The sequence below is a fragment of the Gadus morhua genome, chromosome 23, assembly GCF_902167405.1.
Source record: "Gadus morhua chromosome 23, gadMor3.0, whole genome shotgun sequence".
Lineage (NCBI taxonomy): Eukaryota > Metazoa > Chordata > Actinopteri > Gadiformes > Gadidae > Gadus > Gadus morhua.
In genome coordinates, this window is record NC_044070.1 from 10,121,767 (window position 1) to 10,139,382 (window position 17,616).

A 17,616-nucleotide genomic window follows, 5' to 3' on the forward strand; every position below is an offset into this window, starting at 1 on the left:
GTAAGCGGTTCTGATAGGCTAATTTCTCGTGGGAGTCCTGTCAATCCACTTTTCGAAGGGGTAGAGGTCAGTTTTGCGTGATATGCTAAACGTTAAATATAACGAAAGTAAATTATTGTATTCCTCGCTGAATCTCGATTCATGCACGGCTAAAACAGAAGCATGAATTCCACGGTTTCTCCGGTAAGTTCCCCTTATAATTGCAGTCAGGCTAGCACTGTATTGCCATCTGCTGTAGCCTTTAGCCTTTTCTATGGTGACATCCCATACAGTTACCTCAGCTGAAGTTATGCTAACCTAGCTGTTATGCTAACCTAGCTGCTGTACCAACAGCGTTTGTTATTGTCTAATAGCGATGGGACCGCAGATGTGTTATGTTATACAACGAGTTTATCCAAATGAATAAGATTGGCCCGTTTTAATGTCAAGACTGACATCTAGTTGTGCCAACTTACGTTTAACTTTAAGGTGACATTATTGTCATAATTCAACTTTATTTATATGTTGGTTAATCAAATAATTCCTAACTGCACTCTAAACCTTCGTGCCTTTAGTAGACGGTAACGTTAAATAGCGGTACACGAGCAACTTTAAGAAGGGAATTCGTTGTATTTTTATTTCAAACTAGAAAAAATAAACTCAAAATATCTTACAATGGAAAATGTGTATTTTAATAGCTGCCTTTTTTTCATAATCAGCGTTTATGAATAACTTATTAGGTAATAGGGTAATGTTTAGTACCACTTCAATTATAACCAGAAGTTATTGCTCTTGGTATTTCATTGAACATACCACAACACATCCTTGTGTAGACCAGAGAAATATCAAATGTAATGCATATATTATTTAAATATTATACTTTTAAGCATCTCTGTGGAAGTCCAAAGCACTTTACGAAGGGTGTGCGTTTTTATGACGTTATTGATCTTAGTGGAGGCACTTGTAGGCGATAACTATGATTGTGAAGCTGACACAGGACTTGTCTGAGGCCTTGTCGACTATGGCAAACGAGATGCATGTAGATGATGTAGAGAGGGGTCCAAGACAGAGGCCTGGAGAACACCTTAAATAATTAAGGGAATGGTTTGGAGCTACGTTTGTAAATTTGGGATGTTGAGTTGTATGTCACATGTTCTCATGGAGTTCAGAGCAGTGACGCATGTGAAGATGCGTTGCAGACTATCGGAGCGTTGTTTGTCACTCTGGGTGAGATGGGATTCACCAAGGATCAGATCCAGTCGGCAGTGCAGGCGGGGCATTTCTCCGTTGCGGATGCTGCAGAGTGGTGAGTGGTCGTCTGTAATGGAAAATTACTGGTATTTGGTCTGGTGAAACGGGTGTCCTTGAATAAATGATAGCTCCACCTTATCAAATGTAATGTTTCCCTCTGCTGATGTGGATGCAATGGGGAGTTTCCCTTCAGTCTTTCTCACACATATTCTGCCTGCATTCTCTTTGATCTTGTGTTAGTACAATTCAACTGTTATAAGACTACCAGGTTGACCTGTCTGAGGTCAATCATTAGCATCAGAGCAGCACATCTGACCTTAAATAACCTCCATTTGGTTCATTAAACCCCCTCTGTGTGGATAACAGGCTCTTGCAGGGACAGAATGTGCGACACAAATTGATGAAGCGGCCGTCGGAGCCTGCTGAATCAGCGTTCTCTGCCTTCAACCCTCCCAAGGACCAGGGAGGGCCCGGGTCACACGGAGGGTCAGCTGACAGCGGAGGTATGACGCACCACACCCCTGACCAGTCACACTGTGAGGGGAGTTTTGTCCTGGGTGCCAGCTGGGGAGGCAAGGTAAACATAGAGACTCATAGTTTTATATCCACAGGCCAACTATTGTGCTCCTAGCCAACATTCCTACCCTAGATACTATTTCTATCAGTAACTTTGTAGAGTTAACTTGCAAAGGTCAGGGAAGGTAGCGGAAATACTGACATGTTGTTAATTGTCTATTTATCGATAAGATCACTAAGGAATATAGAGCTTGATGGTGAAGACATGGTGTCTATAGTGGACCGGAATGTTTATTGGTTAAGGTGTTTGACTCCCAGCCAAAAGGTTCTGGGTTAAATCCCCAATGTCTGGAGGCCCCCTTGAGCCAGAGGCCCCTAATCCTTAATGATATGAAACAAAAATAAATGAATTTACAATACAATACAATACAATACAACTTTATTAATCCCACTAGGGGCAAATAGTTTGAGCAGCTTGTATACAGACAGAGTATCATACAAACAACAAATACACATACACAACTACGGAGCATTTAGTAGTCGGATTGCAGAGGGGATGAACGATTTGGAATGGCGGTTTGTTCTGCAAGCAGGTAAAGCGTAGCGACGCCCTGATGGCAACACAGAGAATTCACTTTTAAAAACATGACCAGAGGAAGCCAAAATACCTGATGCTTCCTTAATGATTTGCTGATTGCAAAAAGAACTCAAGTCCCTTTGTTTAACTCCGGTGATCTTAGAACAGATGTTGACAATAGTGTTCAGGCTGTTTCCGTCTTTTACTGTGAGGCTGTGAAACCAGCAGATAAAAGCGTCTGCTATATGACTCCATGGTAGATAGTACATTACTATCGTCTTCATCCTCGTGTGTGTGTGTGTGTGTGTGTCTGTGTGTGTGTGTGTGTGTGTGTGTGTGTGTGTGTGTGTGTGTGTGTGTGTGTGTGTGTGTGTGTGTGTGTGTGTGTGTGTGTGTGTGTGTGTGTGTGTCTTTTGTTGCCTCCTCAGCATCTCGCTCCCTGACCCTGGGCTCTCCTTCCCCCCCCGGTGTGTCCTCCCCTCCCCCCCCTGACCCCCTGCCTCCCCTGGAGTCCCGGATCAAGCCCTCCCTGGGAGACTTTGAGGAGCAGCAGATGCAGCGCCTCGCCCAGGAGGCCCGGTCCGAGAGACGGCAGAAGAAACAGGTGAGACAAACACACACACCTGAGTAACCCTGCTTGTGGGCACTTCAGCACGAAAACCAGCAACCCTCCAAAGTTTTGACTCCTCAAAATCAAACCCCAATCACATCTGAGTGAGCACCCCCTCCTGTGATATCACAAGAGGATGGATTTGAATGACCGATCAATATCAATCCTGGTGGTGAAACAGGGGCCCTTTTTTAAAGTGTGTGTGTGTGTGTGTGTGTGTGTGTGTGTGTGTGTGTGTGTGTGTGTGTGTGTGTGTGTGTGTGTGTGTGTGTGTGTGTGTGTGTGTGTGTGTGTGTGTGTGCCCTCTCTTTCAGGAGCGTGAGCTGGTGTTGAAGCGAATTGCAGAGGACCGCAAGTGTCAGCAGGAGAAGAAAAAGACCGCGTCATCAGCCGAGGAGTCCCAGACCACCAAGACCCCCCCAGCACAGAAGCTAGGGGGAGCCCTCCAGACCAACGTGGACAACAACTGTATCCTCATGGTGAGGATGGACCTCAGACAACGGGCGGCTGGGGCTGTGATGAGCAGACGAAGACAGTGGCACTGGTTGCTTTAAACAAAAAAAAAGGGTTCTATATTTATCCCAGAACGGCGATTCAGATGCAAGAGTAGAAAGTTCTTGATGGTAGTAGAAATTAAACAGACAATAAAAAAATAAAATAAAAGCAAAACGACTACATACCATAAATACAGAAAATAGATCTGTGGACAAAATATTAGGACGGTTGAGGCAGACATTATTGAGAGTATATGCTACAGTATTGAAATGATTTATTGAAACTATGCATTCAAAGTATTAATTGGGATGTTGCAGATCCGCCTACCCTCGGGCGAATCCATGCGAGAGCGTTTCCATGCCGACGCCCCCCTGCGGAGCGTGGTGGAGCACATATCGGAGCGCCACCCGTCCCTTCCCGCCTTCTCCCTCCTCCAGGGGTTCCCACGGAAACGCTTCGGGGAGGCGGAGCTGGCGTGCTCCCTGCGCTCCCTGGGCCTCACACCCAACACGGCCCTCTGCCTCCAGACCACGGCCCCGGAGGCGGCCCCCCGCGACCCGCCCCCCCTCCCCCCGCCCGTCCTCCCCCCTGCCGCCCTCTCCCGGCCCGCTCTCTCCCCGCTTGGGCCCGAGGAGGACCAGGAGTGCAGCGCTGCACCTCCTTCTGCTGCTGCTGCTGCTGCTGCTGCTGCTGCTGCTGCTCCTCATGTCCCAGGCCAGATGGAGGAGGCAGAGATGGAGCTGGAAGGCCCGCCTCCGGCGTTACCCCACCTACAGTGGGAGGAGGCGGTGGCCTATGCCGGCGTCCCTGGAGCCCCGGCCCCTTTCTCTGGCCCCTCCCACATCTGGGGTAAGAAACCGCCTGTCACGTTTTACCTTCGGCCTTTTGACCTATCAGGAGGTCATTGGAAAATTGGGAAAGGAAAAAAAAAAAATCAACGTACTGGAATCATTGTAACCAATCATGGAAACTGAGGTTATGGTTATAGGTTATGAAGGATGATACCAAGAATTCTTTGTTTATTGCGCTGACATTAGAATAAGATCAGGTGAGTTAGTTGTGCTGTTGGAGAGATGGTTGTGGTGGGCAGTGTTATGACGGTCCTGGTTCTGGTTGTGTTGGGCAGGGCGGGGTCAGAAGCTCGAAGCCGGAGAGATCGCCGCCGCAGAGGAAGAGGAGGGAGATGAAGAGCTGGAGGCTGACCAAGAAGAAGAGCCACCTTTCCCGCCTAATGGTATTGCTCTCTCTCTTTCTGCACTTTACTGAGTGACTTTAGTGGGGGAGAATGTTACGTTGTTAGATTTTTCCCCACCCACATTTTTCAATGTTAGTAACTGAGTGGTTTGTACCTTGGCTTATCCTGATGCGTCGCTGGTGGTTCATCGTGGTCCAGGGATGCCCAGGCTGCCCTTCCTCCCAGACAACAGGCTCCGTGGTGGGGTGGAGCCCCGCCACCAGTGGCCCGAGCAGGGCAACAGACTCCAGTGAGCCACCACAACACCATGCAAATGCTACATGCTAGCGATACGCTAAGGCTACATGGTTAAGCTACGCTACTAATGCATTTTGAAACAAAGATAATGCTTTATTGTAGCGTATGCTACATAACGCTATTGTAGCATTATCAGCCATAGCAGAAATATGCAGAAATAGGCATGTATATCATGTGTTTGTGCGTGTAAAGCCTCATCATGTGCCTAAGGCCTGTCCGTGCGTCTCTAGGGAGGGCGTGGTGGAGGAGGTCATGGTTCCAGAGGAGGCGGGGGCGCGTGCAGGGCCGGGGGCCGCAGGCCTGGCCGCCGTGGAGCGCCTCCAGAGGGCGCCTCACCAGGACGACCATCCAGCCCACCAGGGCCTCCCCTCCCCGCCCAAGAGGGCCTACCGAGCCCCCAGCGTCACGTCGCTGTGCAGCATGGCCACGCGCGCCACCGCACAGCTCATGGCCGGTACGGCGGCCGGAACAACGCAACACGTGCCATCCGTAGCTCTCTAAGTCGGTCCTTCAGAGCGTCGGGCTACCGGCTCACGTGCACTGGTGTCTCTCTCCCCAGCGCCCAGCATGCAGTACAGCAGCAGCCTGGCGTGTCTGACCCCGGAGCTCGCCGAGCTGCTGCTCTGCCACATGGCCCGGGAGCGCCTGCTGCGGCCGCGCACCCTGGAGCTCTTCTTCGGCTGCCCGCTGCAGAAGTTTGTCCTCAACAGCTACCCTTACTCCACCAACGACCTGCTGAGGCAGCTCAGGGCCTTCCATGCCCTCAAGCACCTGAGCCTGGTCAACTCCCCCCTCATTACAGGTACCGGGATCACCTCTGACATGGCCTCTTGTTACTACCCCTGATATGATCTCTATTTACTACCTATGGGGTCTACCTATAGTTACTCTCTCTGATATGACCTCTAGGAATTACTTCTAGTTATCACCTCTAGTTACTACCTCGGTTATGACGTCTTGTTACTACCAATAGAATCTATCTATAGTTACTGTCTCTGATATGACCTCTAGTTACTACCTATAGTAACTTCCTCTAGTTACTATTTCTGATATTACCTATCATGTTTTTTTTCTAGACTCCGGCCTGTCTGTGCTGTCAAGTCTCGTCAAACTGCAGCACCTCAACCTGTCTTCCTGTGGGAAGCTCACTGACTCCTGTCTGCAGTACATCACAGGTCCGTTTCCACCCCCCCTCTCTAACCTCCACAGCCCGGCTTGGCGCTGATCACGGGGCTGCCGGTTCTCCGTCCGCGTGCAGGAACGCAAGGCCCCAGCCTAGGCTGCTGCTTGAACTCCACTCCTCCAGTCCGCCGTTTCACCAAAAATAGAACAAAAAACATCTGATCTTCCACCTCGTTTTTGTGGAATTAGCCTCCGGATCTAAGTAGAAGAAATAATAACAAATGCTTACATGGTATAATTTGGTTGGCACATAATCTTGATCTGAATGGTGATCAGTATGGCTCTATTTCCTGGCCCTCAATTACTAGTGAAATATTACACATATACCACTTATGAAAACGGCTGTCTCTTGCTATAGAACCCAGTCTACCTTGAGCAAAATGTCTCACTCGATGCCTCTAAGATGAACACGGGTGACAGTAAATGGTAAACCTCCACAATAAGTCTATCATAAAGGAACCTGAACATATAACAGGGAAAACAGAAGACGTGCAGGTAACCTACGATGAGGGCCTCTCTGGACTAGAGTGAAATGGCCTTCACATCCCCTAGCTGGCGTGTAGAACCAAGATGGCCGCCAGGTGAATATTGCTGTGTTCAGATGGATTCAAGGGGGGGGTGGACGGCAAACCAGACACAATCTTAGTGGACGAGAACGGGACTATTGTTTTCCTGTGCCGCCCAGAGGGTGCGGTCCGTCCGGCTGAAGCCATGGGAACGCCGCATACGGTCCATAGAGATACAGAACCTTAACTTAAGTGTGTGCCCCGCTGTCCAGGCCTGAAGAGCCTGACCTTCCTGTCCCTGGACCAAACCAAGGTGAGCGACGCGGGGATGCTGCCCTACCTCGGCTCGGCTCCTGCAAGCCTATCACAGCTCAGCCTGAACAACACGGCAGTCACCGAGGCAACGCTGGCCGCGCTGCCCACCTCGACGCCACACCTACGCTTCCTCAGCATCAAGCAGACCAAGGTAGGAGAGCCCAGAGACCAACTAGTACGGACATACAACACTGACACTATTTGGTACTAGACTTTATATTTCACTCATTGCATTGAAGTCAGAAGCTATCAAATGATAAAGAAAACTTGTTAATGATTTTGGTTAATATAGTAAATGACCCACCCCCCCTGTCCACCTGTCCACCAGGTGAGCGACGTGTCTGCGCTGACAGACCTGCTGCACCTGCAGACACTGTACCTGGACGGGACCGGTGTGACGGAGCACTCCCTGGAGCCGCTGGCCCGACACCCCTCCCTGGCTGCCCTCAGCGTGGCCGGGATCCCCGTCCAGGACCCTGACCACGCCCTCCACCTCATCTCAGGTGAGGGGGGGGGGGAGTCAATCTGAAGCCTCAAGGTGCATGAATGACATGAAGGAGATACTCATGAAGCCACATCCCCAGGTCTGAGGCTGAGCCAGCTCACCCTGCCGGGACGCCACTCTGTGACGGACAGAGGGCTGTCCTTCCTCGCCAGACTCACCCTGCTGACGGAGCTGGACCTCACAGACTACACCAAGGTCACGGACCAGGGAGTCAGCGAGCTGGCGACCATGACCAGGTAACACACTGGTACTTGCATACTGGTAGTAACATCCTGGTACGAGCATACTCATAATATACTGACCAGGTAACACTCTGTACTGCTAACAGACTAGTTCTAAAGTACTGGTAATAAACTGGGAGTAACAGATGGGTACTAACATGCAGGTTATCTACTGAACAAGTTACACCAGTACTTACACTCTGGTCACAGACTGGTACTTATATACTAGTAGTAACACACTTGTAACAGACAGATGTTAACACACTTACCACGATAAATGACTTCAATGGTCCGTGCATGAAGCAGTTCTCTCCTATATTAGAGCAGAGCGATGTTCCACATTAACGACCGCGTAACCTTCTGCTGTCCCTCCCTGCAGCCTGAAGAAGCTGTCTCTTAGCAACACGGGGCTGACGGACGCCGGCCTGGCCCCCCTGCGGGGCCTCAGGGAGCTCCAGGAGCTGTGTCTGGACCGCACGGCCGTCACCAGCCGGGGCGTCGCCGCACTCATCACCTGCCTGCCCCACCTCCAGGTAACTCCTCCCACTAGACCCACGAGTTGGGGGAAATAGATTTCTTATGCGCCGGTTGAAATCGATCAAGCACCCATCTGAAATGTGCCTTCCCCAGGTGTTGGGGTTGGCCTGCACACGTGTGGGCGACTCGGTGGTGCGGAGGGGTCTGGTTGGCTGCAGCCAGCTGACCAAACTCAACCTGAGCCGGACACGCATCACAGACCGTGGTAGGTCCATGCCCCCCTGCCACAAAGAGTCCTCCATCTATTGAAACCACCATGCTGGTCTGAAGGCTAACGCTGCATCCTCCACAGGTCTGAAGCTCCTCAGACACATGCACCTGGCACAGGTGAACCTGGACGGCACCGGCGTGACCATGTCCGGCATCCAATCACTGAAAAACATCAGCAGCGTCCGCGCCAGCAACACACGCGCTATCGCCCCCGACGACGTTTCCGACGACGACCAATCCCAGTGAGGGCCATGGGGCGTCAGTCCTGGCTCTCATTGGTCAGATGAACCCTACTGCACCACATATTTAAATGCAAACGTTAAAGGAACCCTTTGAAGGTTGAGACCGGCGTTGTTCTGTAAATTCTTATCAACTTAACGAGATGACCACAACCAATCACTTATCGGCGGACTAATTCGCTTTGATTAATTAGGCTAATGAGTAAGCAGGGGACTTGACTTGCTTTTAAATAGTTATGCAATTAAAGAATGTATTGTGATCCGTAAAAGGATTCCTCTAGCATATTTTGCAACAGTACAAAGTCTAGACCAGGAAGGTTCTTATCTGCTGCTGGAGGACAAGGAGCAGGAACAACTGGTTACGTCAAGTATAAAATAGATCCTCTGGCGTTAAGACTTTAGAACTGCACTGTATAAGCAGCAGCCTGGCACCAACCCTTGGCCATGAGGAGTACTGCGCTTGAATCGAAGACGGGGCAGTTTAAAATGTACTCCACATGCGTGTTACAATTTCCCATATTTAACCCCTCCCGTCTGCAGCTTAAGGGTATAGAAACAGATGGGGCATCATCTGTCCATACACCTAGTCTGAATAACCGGTATACATGTAGTCAGAACGCCTAGCCAAATCAAACAGCAACCTAGTATTACAAAGCACCAAATTAAAACACGTCTTCAATACTTAATTTCTCCTTTCTAATGTTTACAGCTTATATCAAAGCAGATGACATGTTTGGGAGGAAAATGAATGTTAATCTGAAATGAATAGCGATGAGGTTAGCAGTACACATGTACACCCCCCGGGGCAAAAACTCACAACCAACCTTTTTAATGTTGTTTACAGAATTGTTGTAAACTATACTTTATTTTCAGAAAATGGTTATTTTTGGATGCGACCACTGTTCGGGTACACTTACAAATAGAGCATAATGTGGAATGAATAAAGTCTGCATTTAAATCGGATGTGTTGATTCAAGAATCCATTAACTGAACATAATGTCCAATTGCAAATTCTGTTACGTTTTTATTTCAGACAAACCTTTATTGCATCATTTACAATGTTAAATAAGGCTGTTTCATCGAAGAAACTGCTGTTTTATCGAAGAAAAAATAATAAAAAGAAGACAACTTTTAAATATCATTAAATGACCTTAAAGCCACTCCATACTTCAGGGAAAACCAATCATTTTCTATGAGGACAGCACAATGGAATGTGTTCCAAAATGCACTGCGATGCTTCTGGTGAACCAGAACCATAGTGCAGCTTGAGGTGTGGAAGTCCCATGTCGAACTGAAAGGGTAATATTAGGATGTATGACAGACGTGCCTGTGATCACGATGCTTCTTTTACAGTACTGAAACATCGACCCGGCCCAGCACAGGCGCAGCACCGCCCACCCATGATGCACCACGGGTGGGCGAGGCTAGTGGATATGATGGTGGTGTTGTGGGGGACGGAGACGTGTTAGATATCATGCTGTTGTTTCTCAATATTGGACTTGAGGTGCTCCTTGTAGGCCAGAATGTCCCTGTTCCACTTGGTGATGGTCTGCTTCTCACACACCCAGATCTCCTGAGCCACCTAGACAGGAAGATACAAAACAATTAACCCCTTTACTTAGAGAAACGCAGCCAAACAACTTTGTTTCAAGACTTGACGAAGGAGAGCAAAAATGTATTAATTTCTGGTTTAATTAACTGACCGGGTATACATCTTGTCCAACAATTTTAGGCTAGGTCATATAGTTTTAAACCAGAAGCCGACAGAATTGGCTTCTGTTGCAGTACATCACAACCAAAGTTGTTGCGAAATGTAAAACGTATGCGAGGATGTCCTTCCTATTGTGACTCAGTTCATTAACGGTGAGTCAGTTACATTAACAGGAAAGACTGAGTCATAGGGGGCAGTCAGCAAGTTACTGACGTCACACTCAAACTTAACCATCTCTACCCTTACCACCCCTAACCTAAACCAAATCTAACCCATTAGCTGAACTTACACATCACTAAACGAATGGTTAGAAATGGTTTGGTTTAGGTTAACCTTAACAGTTCTAGGATAGGGTGGCCGAGAGTCCACTATGTCTTTCCTGTCAATGTTCATGTCCAATTAAGCAAAAACACTTCTAACCCAACAACAAAACCATCTGACCTTCTACCTAAAATAACCATCTATTAACCTATAGCTAAACATAACCATCTCTTAACCAATACCTAAACTTAACAAACTTAACAATCTCTGACCTTCAACCTAAGCCTAACCATCTCTTACGACGAGCGATAAAAAAGGCAAAGGGTACTTCAAATGCATCATGGGAGACCAGGTACCGTACCTGCTGAATAAGCCTGAAGTCGTGGCTAACCAGCATGGTGCCTCCTTCGAAGTCGTTGATGGCGTCTGCGAGGGCGTCGATGGTCTCGATGTCCAAGTGATTGGTAGGCTCGTCCAGGAAGAGTAGGTGGGGGTTCTGCATGGCCAGCCAGGCGAAGGACACACGGCACTTCTGGCCATCCGACAGGTTCTCGATTGGGCTCGTCTGGACACACAACCACAAGTCTTAGCCCCAGACCTTCTTTCGGATTGGTGTAAACTACTGATTTCAGCGTGGGAGTCCCCGGGGAATGTGAAATTTATAATATGTTTATATTTTATGTTTCCTTTCTTTTCAATTTTTGAAGGGGAACAGTTGCTTTATGTGAAAACAGCCGAGTGATCCGTAGCCAACAGTTTGGGGAACCATTATAGTGTTGTGTCTGAGGCGTGCCTCTCGATTCTCGATGGTTACCTGCTGCTTGCCCGTGAGGCCGTAGCGTCCGATGATCTTCCTCATCTCCTCCCGCTCTTTGAAGTCTGGGTAGCACTTCATCATGTAGTCCAGAGGAGACAGGTCCAGCTCCAGCTGTTCTGTAAGATGCTGAGGGACCGACACAGGGAGAGACTCAGAAAGACGGCAACAACCAGACTACATTGACACCCTTCTGACACCACCTCTAGGCCTGCTTTCCTCCCCACTCAGTCTGGGGAACATTTTAACTTCAGACCCTTCATCCTCCTCATTTTCTCCCATGACAGTTGATACCCATTACACTGTTTGTGCTTGGTCTTATGCAATACAAAATAATGTAGCCAGTAACAATCAGGATGTTAGTCAATAAGGTCTCCTACCTGATGGTACCTGCCGATCTTCACATGGGAGTTTTTCCGGATCATCCCATCTGTGGGAAGCAGCTGCAGAGAAACAACAACCAGGTTCAACAGAGCAGACACCAGTGTTTGGATCCCTTTGGATGCGATGGTTTCGACAGATTCAAAGTTGAGAATCTAAAATCGTTCTAGTGGATACGTCCCATGACTGCATTCTCATCCGTTTACGATGTCTCTGCATTTGCCCGGATATGGTCAACATTGGGATGAGGGATAACGGCGATACCCATAAAACCTAACAGACCAGATAATGGGTTGGGGCGTTGCTTACCTCTCCCATGAGGAGCTTGAGCAGGGTGGACTTCCCCGCGCCGTTGGGTCCCACCAGGGCCACCCGTGTGTCCAGGTCGATACCAAACTCCAGGTTCTTATAAATGTGTGGCTGAAGAGGAGACGTGTACAGGTTAAACACTGAAAACCACAGAAACAATGCTGGAACGGAATTGACAAACCATGATACAGAGTTGGAGAGAGTGAGCGGGAGACAGATGGAGAGGCAGAAGAGGGTGAGAGACAGATTATCTTACCGAGTTGTCACTGTATCTGAAGCTCACGTTCTGAACCATAATTACAGGAGGAGGGATTGTCCCACAGGCAGGAAAACTAAATGACAGCGTCTGTAGGAGAGACACAGGAGTCAGCTTCTACTGTAGAAAAATGAACCAGACCAAAACAAACAGGTGATACTGTGTGAATTTTAAGAGGAAGAGCTTCTCACCTTGTCGCTGACCACCTTCTCAGTCAAGCCGGAGGCCACCATCTTCTGCAGGGTCTTCTCTTTACTCTGGGCTTGCCGGGCCAGTTTGGCAGAGCCGTGACCAAACCGGGCGATGTAGTTCTACACAACACACAGAAGTAACGGTCAAACTACAGACAGAGCCATATTTCAAGAATTCACCAAAAAAACATTTAACCAATTAAAAGTGAGTCAACTCACCACAAGCTATGATGAATTAAAAAAGCATGTGCTAATAAAGGCGATTAAAAGTTTGAAGTTTGAATTCCTATCTAATGCTAAATCAGTTCTGTGGATGTGACCATCAAGCAGCTCTGAATTTAAAGTAAATGTGTTTTAATTGCTTAATAGTTGGAGTAGGTAATAGGAGGTGCAGTACATGGCCCCCACCAAACGGGGTGCCCCTCCTACCTTCATGTGTGTTATCTGGTCCTGCTCCCAGTTGAAGCGCTTCATCTGGTTCTCCTCCAGCTCCTCCCTGGTCTTCATGTACTGGTCGTAGTTACCCTGGCAACACAAATACAAAACATTCTTATGCCGTTGCACAGCGTCAGAGGAAAGGCCTCAAAAGGCCACGCATGTATAGAGTAGAAAGGGTGCAGATCTCATTACAACTTGTTTTCTGGAGGGGATCCACAATATCAACCTTTATCAAAACATCTGCTCTAACAAACAAGGCCATCAATAGTGGCATAAAATAAATATTAGTGAATCACTTGACGTTATTCACCTATTTTACAGAGCCACACATCCACAAAGCAGCACTACATATTAATTATCTGAAATGGGCATAGAGGTATAACGGCACAGTCAACGGTTCAGACCACTGAGCAGGATACAAGGACATAAACAAACCCTTTAAAAAGTAATCAGTTTATGTGCCGTTTCAAGCGTCTTCGCCTTCTATCAAATTATGCATTCATAAATTACCAGTTTTTTCAGAAGTTGTAGGCCCCACCCCCTATGTGAAACCATACTACCCGAGGGCGGGCTTTTCCTTTATGAAGCAGGAAATACTTACGGTGTAGTATTTGAGTTTCCTCTGGTTCAGGTGCATGATGTTGGTGCACACACCGTTGAGGAAGTCCTGGGAGTGGGATATGAGCACCAGGATACGTTTGAACCTTTCAAAATAAGAGCAGAACAGAGGGAATCATATTAGACATGTAGGAGATAATATTCATAACATAATCTAGAGCTGTGATAAAGATATGGTAGGTTTGATGTTGAGGGACCTGTACTGTCAAGGTGTGTGGTTTAGAGAGACCTGTACTATCCAGTGTCGTGTGTTGTAGCTGGACCTGTGATGTCCAGAGGTGTGTTAAAGAGGTGTGGTTTAGATGGACCGGTACTATCCAGTGTTGTGTGATTTAGATGGACCTGTACTGTCCAGAGGTGCGTCATAGGGGAGGAGTGGTTTAGATGTGCCTGTACTGTCCAGAGTAGGGATGGGCATGATTAATCAATGATCGACTAAATGTTCATTAAGAAATTCCTTGATGACGTACATTTATCAACAAGACTAATGCTAAAAAAAATACACACACAATTTTCATTGCATTTTGAATGTAGCATATAAATAGTTAATTTTAATATAAAAATATTAATGAGTAATCAAAGACAGGTTGTGGTTTAGAGACGAATGTGTGGTTTAGATGGACCTGTGCTGTCCGGAGATGTGGTTCAGAGAGACCGTAACCATCCAGAGGATAAGTGCGATGTAGCGCTGTTGTAGCGCTGTGGTTCAGAGGGACTTACGTCTTGAGCTCCTCCTCCAGCCACACGCAGGCATCCAGGTCCAGATGGTTGGTCGGCTCATCCAGCAACAACATGAAGGGCTTGATGAACAGAGCTCTGGGAGAGGGACACAAAGACAAAGAGCTTTAGAAACCTGTAGTCTTGTGTTTCGCACCCTGCCTTGGAGATACACTGTCAATACTGCTACATTATAGATCCATTTTCTGTGTATTCCCACCTTGCGAGAGCGACTCTCATCCTCCAGCCTCCACTGAAGTCCTTGAGTTTCTGGTTCTGCATGGCGGCGGTGAAGCCCAGGCCGTGGAGGATACGGGAGGCGCGCACAGCAGCCTTGTCCGCGTCCAACTCCTCCAGACGCTCGTACAGCACCATCAGCTTCTCACACTCAGCTGGAGGAGGGATTAAAGGCCTCGTTAGCCAATCACGTCTTATCCATGGTCTGTTCACCAATCCCGGATAATCTACCCATTAGGCAAGTAGGGTTTTGGCCAACTCAATTGTGAGGCGGAAAAAAATGCCAAAAGACCTTAGTCTATAGTTTAGCCTGCTGTACTTTGGCCATTTCATTATACCACATAATTGGGGTTACCATCATATGCTATACAGAGGGATAGGGACAGCCAATTGTATTTTTTTTTACTATGCCATTTTGACAGATGAGCCCAAGTTGGGAAGCCCTCAACACAAGGACTTCCTGAACTAGAGCAGGACTTTGCCATTCAGGCTTGCCATTTTGACAGCCGAGCCTAAATAAGGAAGTACCACCCACATGACTTTCTGAACTAGGCAGGCCTTCCTGTACTAGCGCAAGTCTTCCTGTACTAGGGCAAGCCTTCCTGTTGGAACTCACAGTCCTCGCTGGCCAGCCTCTCAGCCTCTTTCTCCAGCATGATCCTCTGCTCGTCCACCTCCATCACACATTGCAGGGCCGTCTTCTCGCTGGGAGACATCTCGCGGGTCAGGTGGTAGATGTCGATATGCTCTGGGATGGGAACCTCACGCATGCCGATGGAGGACAGCAACATCGACTTTCCTGAGGACACAGGAAACAAATATTGAGAAACACAGATCCATTCATTTCGAGGAGAAAGAAAATGGAACAGCATTCGCACTAGTTTGCTTGTCCGAGTCCCACTCATGCTAAAAATGAATTCACAGGAATGAATGATGCCTGGATGAAAGTGTACACCAAGTGCCAAATATTCTTAATCAAATTAAATCCGAGGCAAGTGCTGCCGTGTGGTCCAGACGCGACGACATCAATTGTATTAAATTCCCATTAAATCAGATGTCTACCAAAAGAGACTTGTTAAAGATTCCCAACATTCAAGCATTCCAGGGCCATCATGACTCCCACATGCTCTCCAATGTGCTGCGAACAACAAACTGAGCTTTCTAGATACCTGTGCCGTTGAGGCCGATGAGGCCGTAGCGACGCCCAGAGTTCAGCTCCAGGGTGGTGTCTGACAGCAGCTCCTGGCCGTGGAAGGTGAGAGACATGCTGCTGATGTGGACATCAGTGCTGTTGGGGTGGGAGGACAGCACGCCTGTGGTGGCACGGAACTCGGCCTTCTTCAGCTCACACTCGTCTATATGCTTGCACAGGCCGTCCATGACTGCGAAAGGAGTACAGTGAGTGAGTGCGTGCGTGTCTTAACTGAATTTATTTTCTGCTCACACAAATTTCCCATCCAAGATTAATAAAGTGCACTTACCACCTAGCATCCAGACTAACTGCTATCAACACCTAGCATCAAACTCCAATTATACCCGAGGACACTTAGTGTTGCTAAGAGACTAGACACTGCCTGGGTTATTTAGAACAATATTGCAAAGTCTCCTTCTGGTTTTAAGTCAAAACAAATTGTGGCTTAAATATTACAATAAAAGGCCCTTAATGGCCAGATCAGGCAGAAAAATTACCAGTGTCTAATTTAAAGTATACATTATAAATATGAACAATCTAGGATTAATACAGTACATTCGAAACGAGATGATCGAGAAAAAAAAGATGCTGTTTTTATATACACAAAATGTACATATACACATAATTTCTAACGGTAAAGAACAACGAATTTGAGTACCACAGGATAGATAATTTCTAACGGTAAAGAACAACGAATTTGAGTTTCTCACCGCTGTCAGTTCCATTCGTATGGCCCTCTGCCGCCTCTCCGTCTCCTTCGCCGTCCAGCTCATCGGCCTTCTTGGGTCTATTGCGGGCCTTGGCAGCCTCCTTCTTCTTCTGCGCCTTCTTCTTGGCTAGGTCGGATGGCATCTCTGAGCTGGATTTGATAGCACAGTCAGATCGGCCGGATGTAGAGTTGGATTCATGTAGTGACTTGAACTTGTGAGGGTCCCTGCTTTTCTCCGGACAGTAGCCGGCGGATGTCACAATCGAAGTTTACGCGAACGCGGAATTACGAAGCAAAAGCCGGTTGTCACGGTCAAATTCGCCGGTAACGATGCTACGTAATGTGAAATGAATGAGGCGACTAACAGTAATCCTTTCGTTACGGATTTAGGCGTTTATGTCACCAAGCAAACATAAAAATTCGATTGGTGACATTAAATACATCCTTCTCCGTTCATTATTAGTGTAAACTACGCAGTATCGGCGTGTCTGTGTTTCCACCTGCTCGCACATTGTGTTCAGTGGAGCTAACCCGCGAGCTAACCAATAAGCTAGCGGTATCGCCACTAAAGCTCATCTAAACCTCGTTAACACTGGTCAAACATTGTATTACAAACAGGACAGTAACACGGCACTACACACGAAAGGCTAGGTTTACAGTTACACACAAAAATGTAAACGCGCTGAACAATGTCGCAATGTACCGCGTCGCTCACCAAAAGCCGGCCTGGTGGTGCCAAGTTAGCGGCTGTTAGCATTTCAAGGCAGGCCACAGCTACATGGCCTGCTAACGCTGCCTTGCCACAAGGCCCCGGTTCTGACAGTGATTAAAACGGGCACATATAGAAAAATAAAGTATTTCCAAAAACCCCACCAGATATTGTTGTTTAAAAATAACTTTGACTTATTCCACTTAAAGCCGGTAAACGTTATCCGTACCTGTTAGATGAGTGCTGGCTTCGGAGCGGTCTGATGTCTCGTGTCTACTTTTTGCCGGTCGACGACGAAGCACCCGGCGGCAGAGAATCCGTATACGGTCAGGAAGGACCGTATATGGACAAGAAGGGCGGGAACCATCCCATGACCCTCCCCTCCTCGTGGGACTGCAGTACATTTCCATTTTTACCACCAGGGGTAAGTTTATTAAT

The 17,616-nt window shown here is 47.8% G+C and overlaps 2 protein-coding genes across 2 annotated transcripts; one reads left to right on the forward strand and one right to left on the reverse strand.

Annotated features, from left to right (window-relative positions):
• The first annotated feature begins 25 nt into the window (after positions 1 to 25).
• On the forward strand, positions 26 to 9,598 carry si:ch73-173p19.1 (histone-lysine N-methyltransferase 2D). Its single transcript, XM_030348780.1, has 17 exons — positions 26 to 183; positions 1,179 to 1,285; positions 1,597 to 1,733; positions 2,752 to 2,927; positions 3,248 to 3,412; positions 3,746 to 4,277; positions 4,555 to 4,662; positions 4,822 to 4,912; positions 5,151 to 5,374; positions 5,480 to 5,722; positions 5,997 to 6,095; positions 6,881 to 7,074; positions 7,252 to 7,426; positions 7,508 to 7,664; positions 8,029 to 8,182; positions 8,280 to 8,391; positions 8,479 to 9,598. Exons 1-17 carry the CDS (start codon positions 163 to 165, stop codon positions 8,640 to 8,642), a joined length of 2,859 nt encoding a protein of 952 aa, XP_030204640.1. The 5' UTR covers positions 26 to 162; the 3' UTR covers positions 8,643 to 9,598.
• LOC115537121 (ATP-binding cassette sub-family F member 2) lies at positions 9,461 to 17,529 on the reverse strand. Its single transcript, XM_030348807.1, has 15 exons — positions 17,408 to 17,529; positions 16,471 to 16,619; positions 15,738 to 15,950; positions 15,185 to 15,367; positions 14,552 to 14,723; positions 14,335 to 14,430; positions 13,598 to 13,700; positions 12,988 to 13,083; positions 12,559 to 12,678; positions 12,368 to 12,457; positions 12,112 to 12,222; positions 11,802 to 11,864; positions 11,422 to 11,550; positions 10,969 to 11,172; positions 9,461 to 10,217 (listed from the first exon to the last, which is right to left on the reverse strand). The coding sequence occupies exons 2-15, from the start codon at positions 16,610 to 16,612 to the stop codon at positions 10,101 to 10,103; spliced, it is 1,839 nt and encodes a 612-aa protein (XP_030204667.1). The 5' UTR covers positions 16,613 to 16,619; positions 17,408 to 17,529; the 3' UTR covers positions 9,461 to 10,100.
• Positions 17,530 to 17,616: the final 87 nt, after the last annotated feature.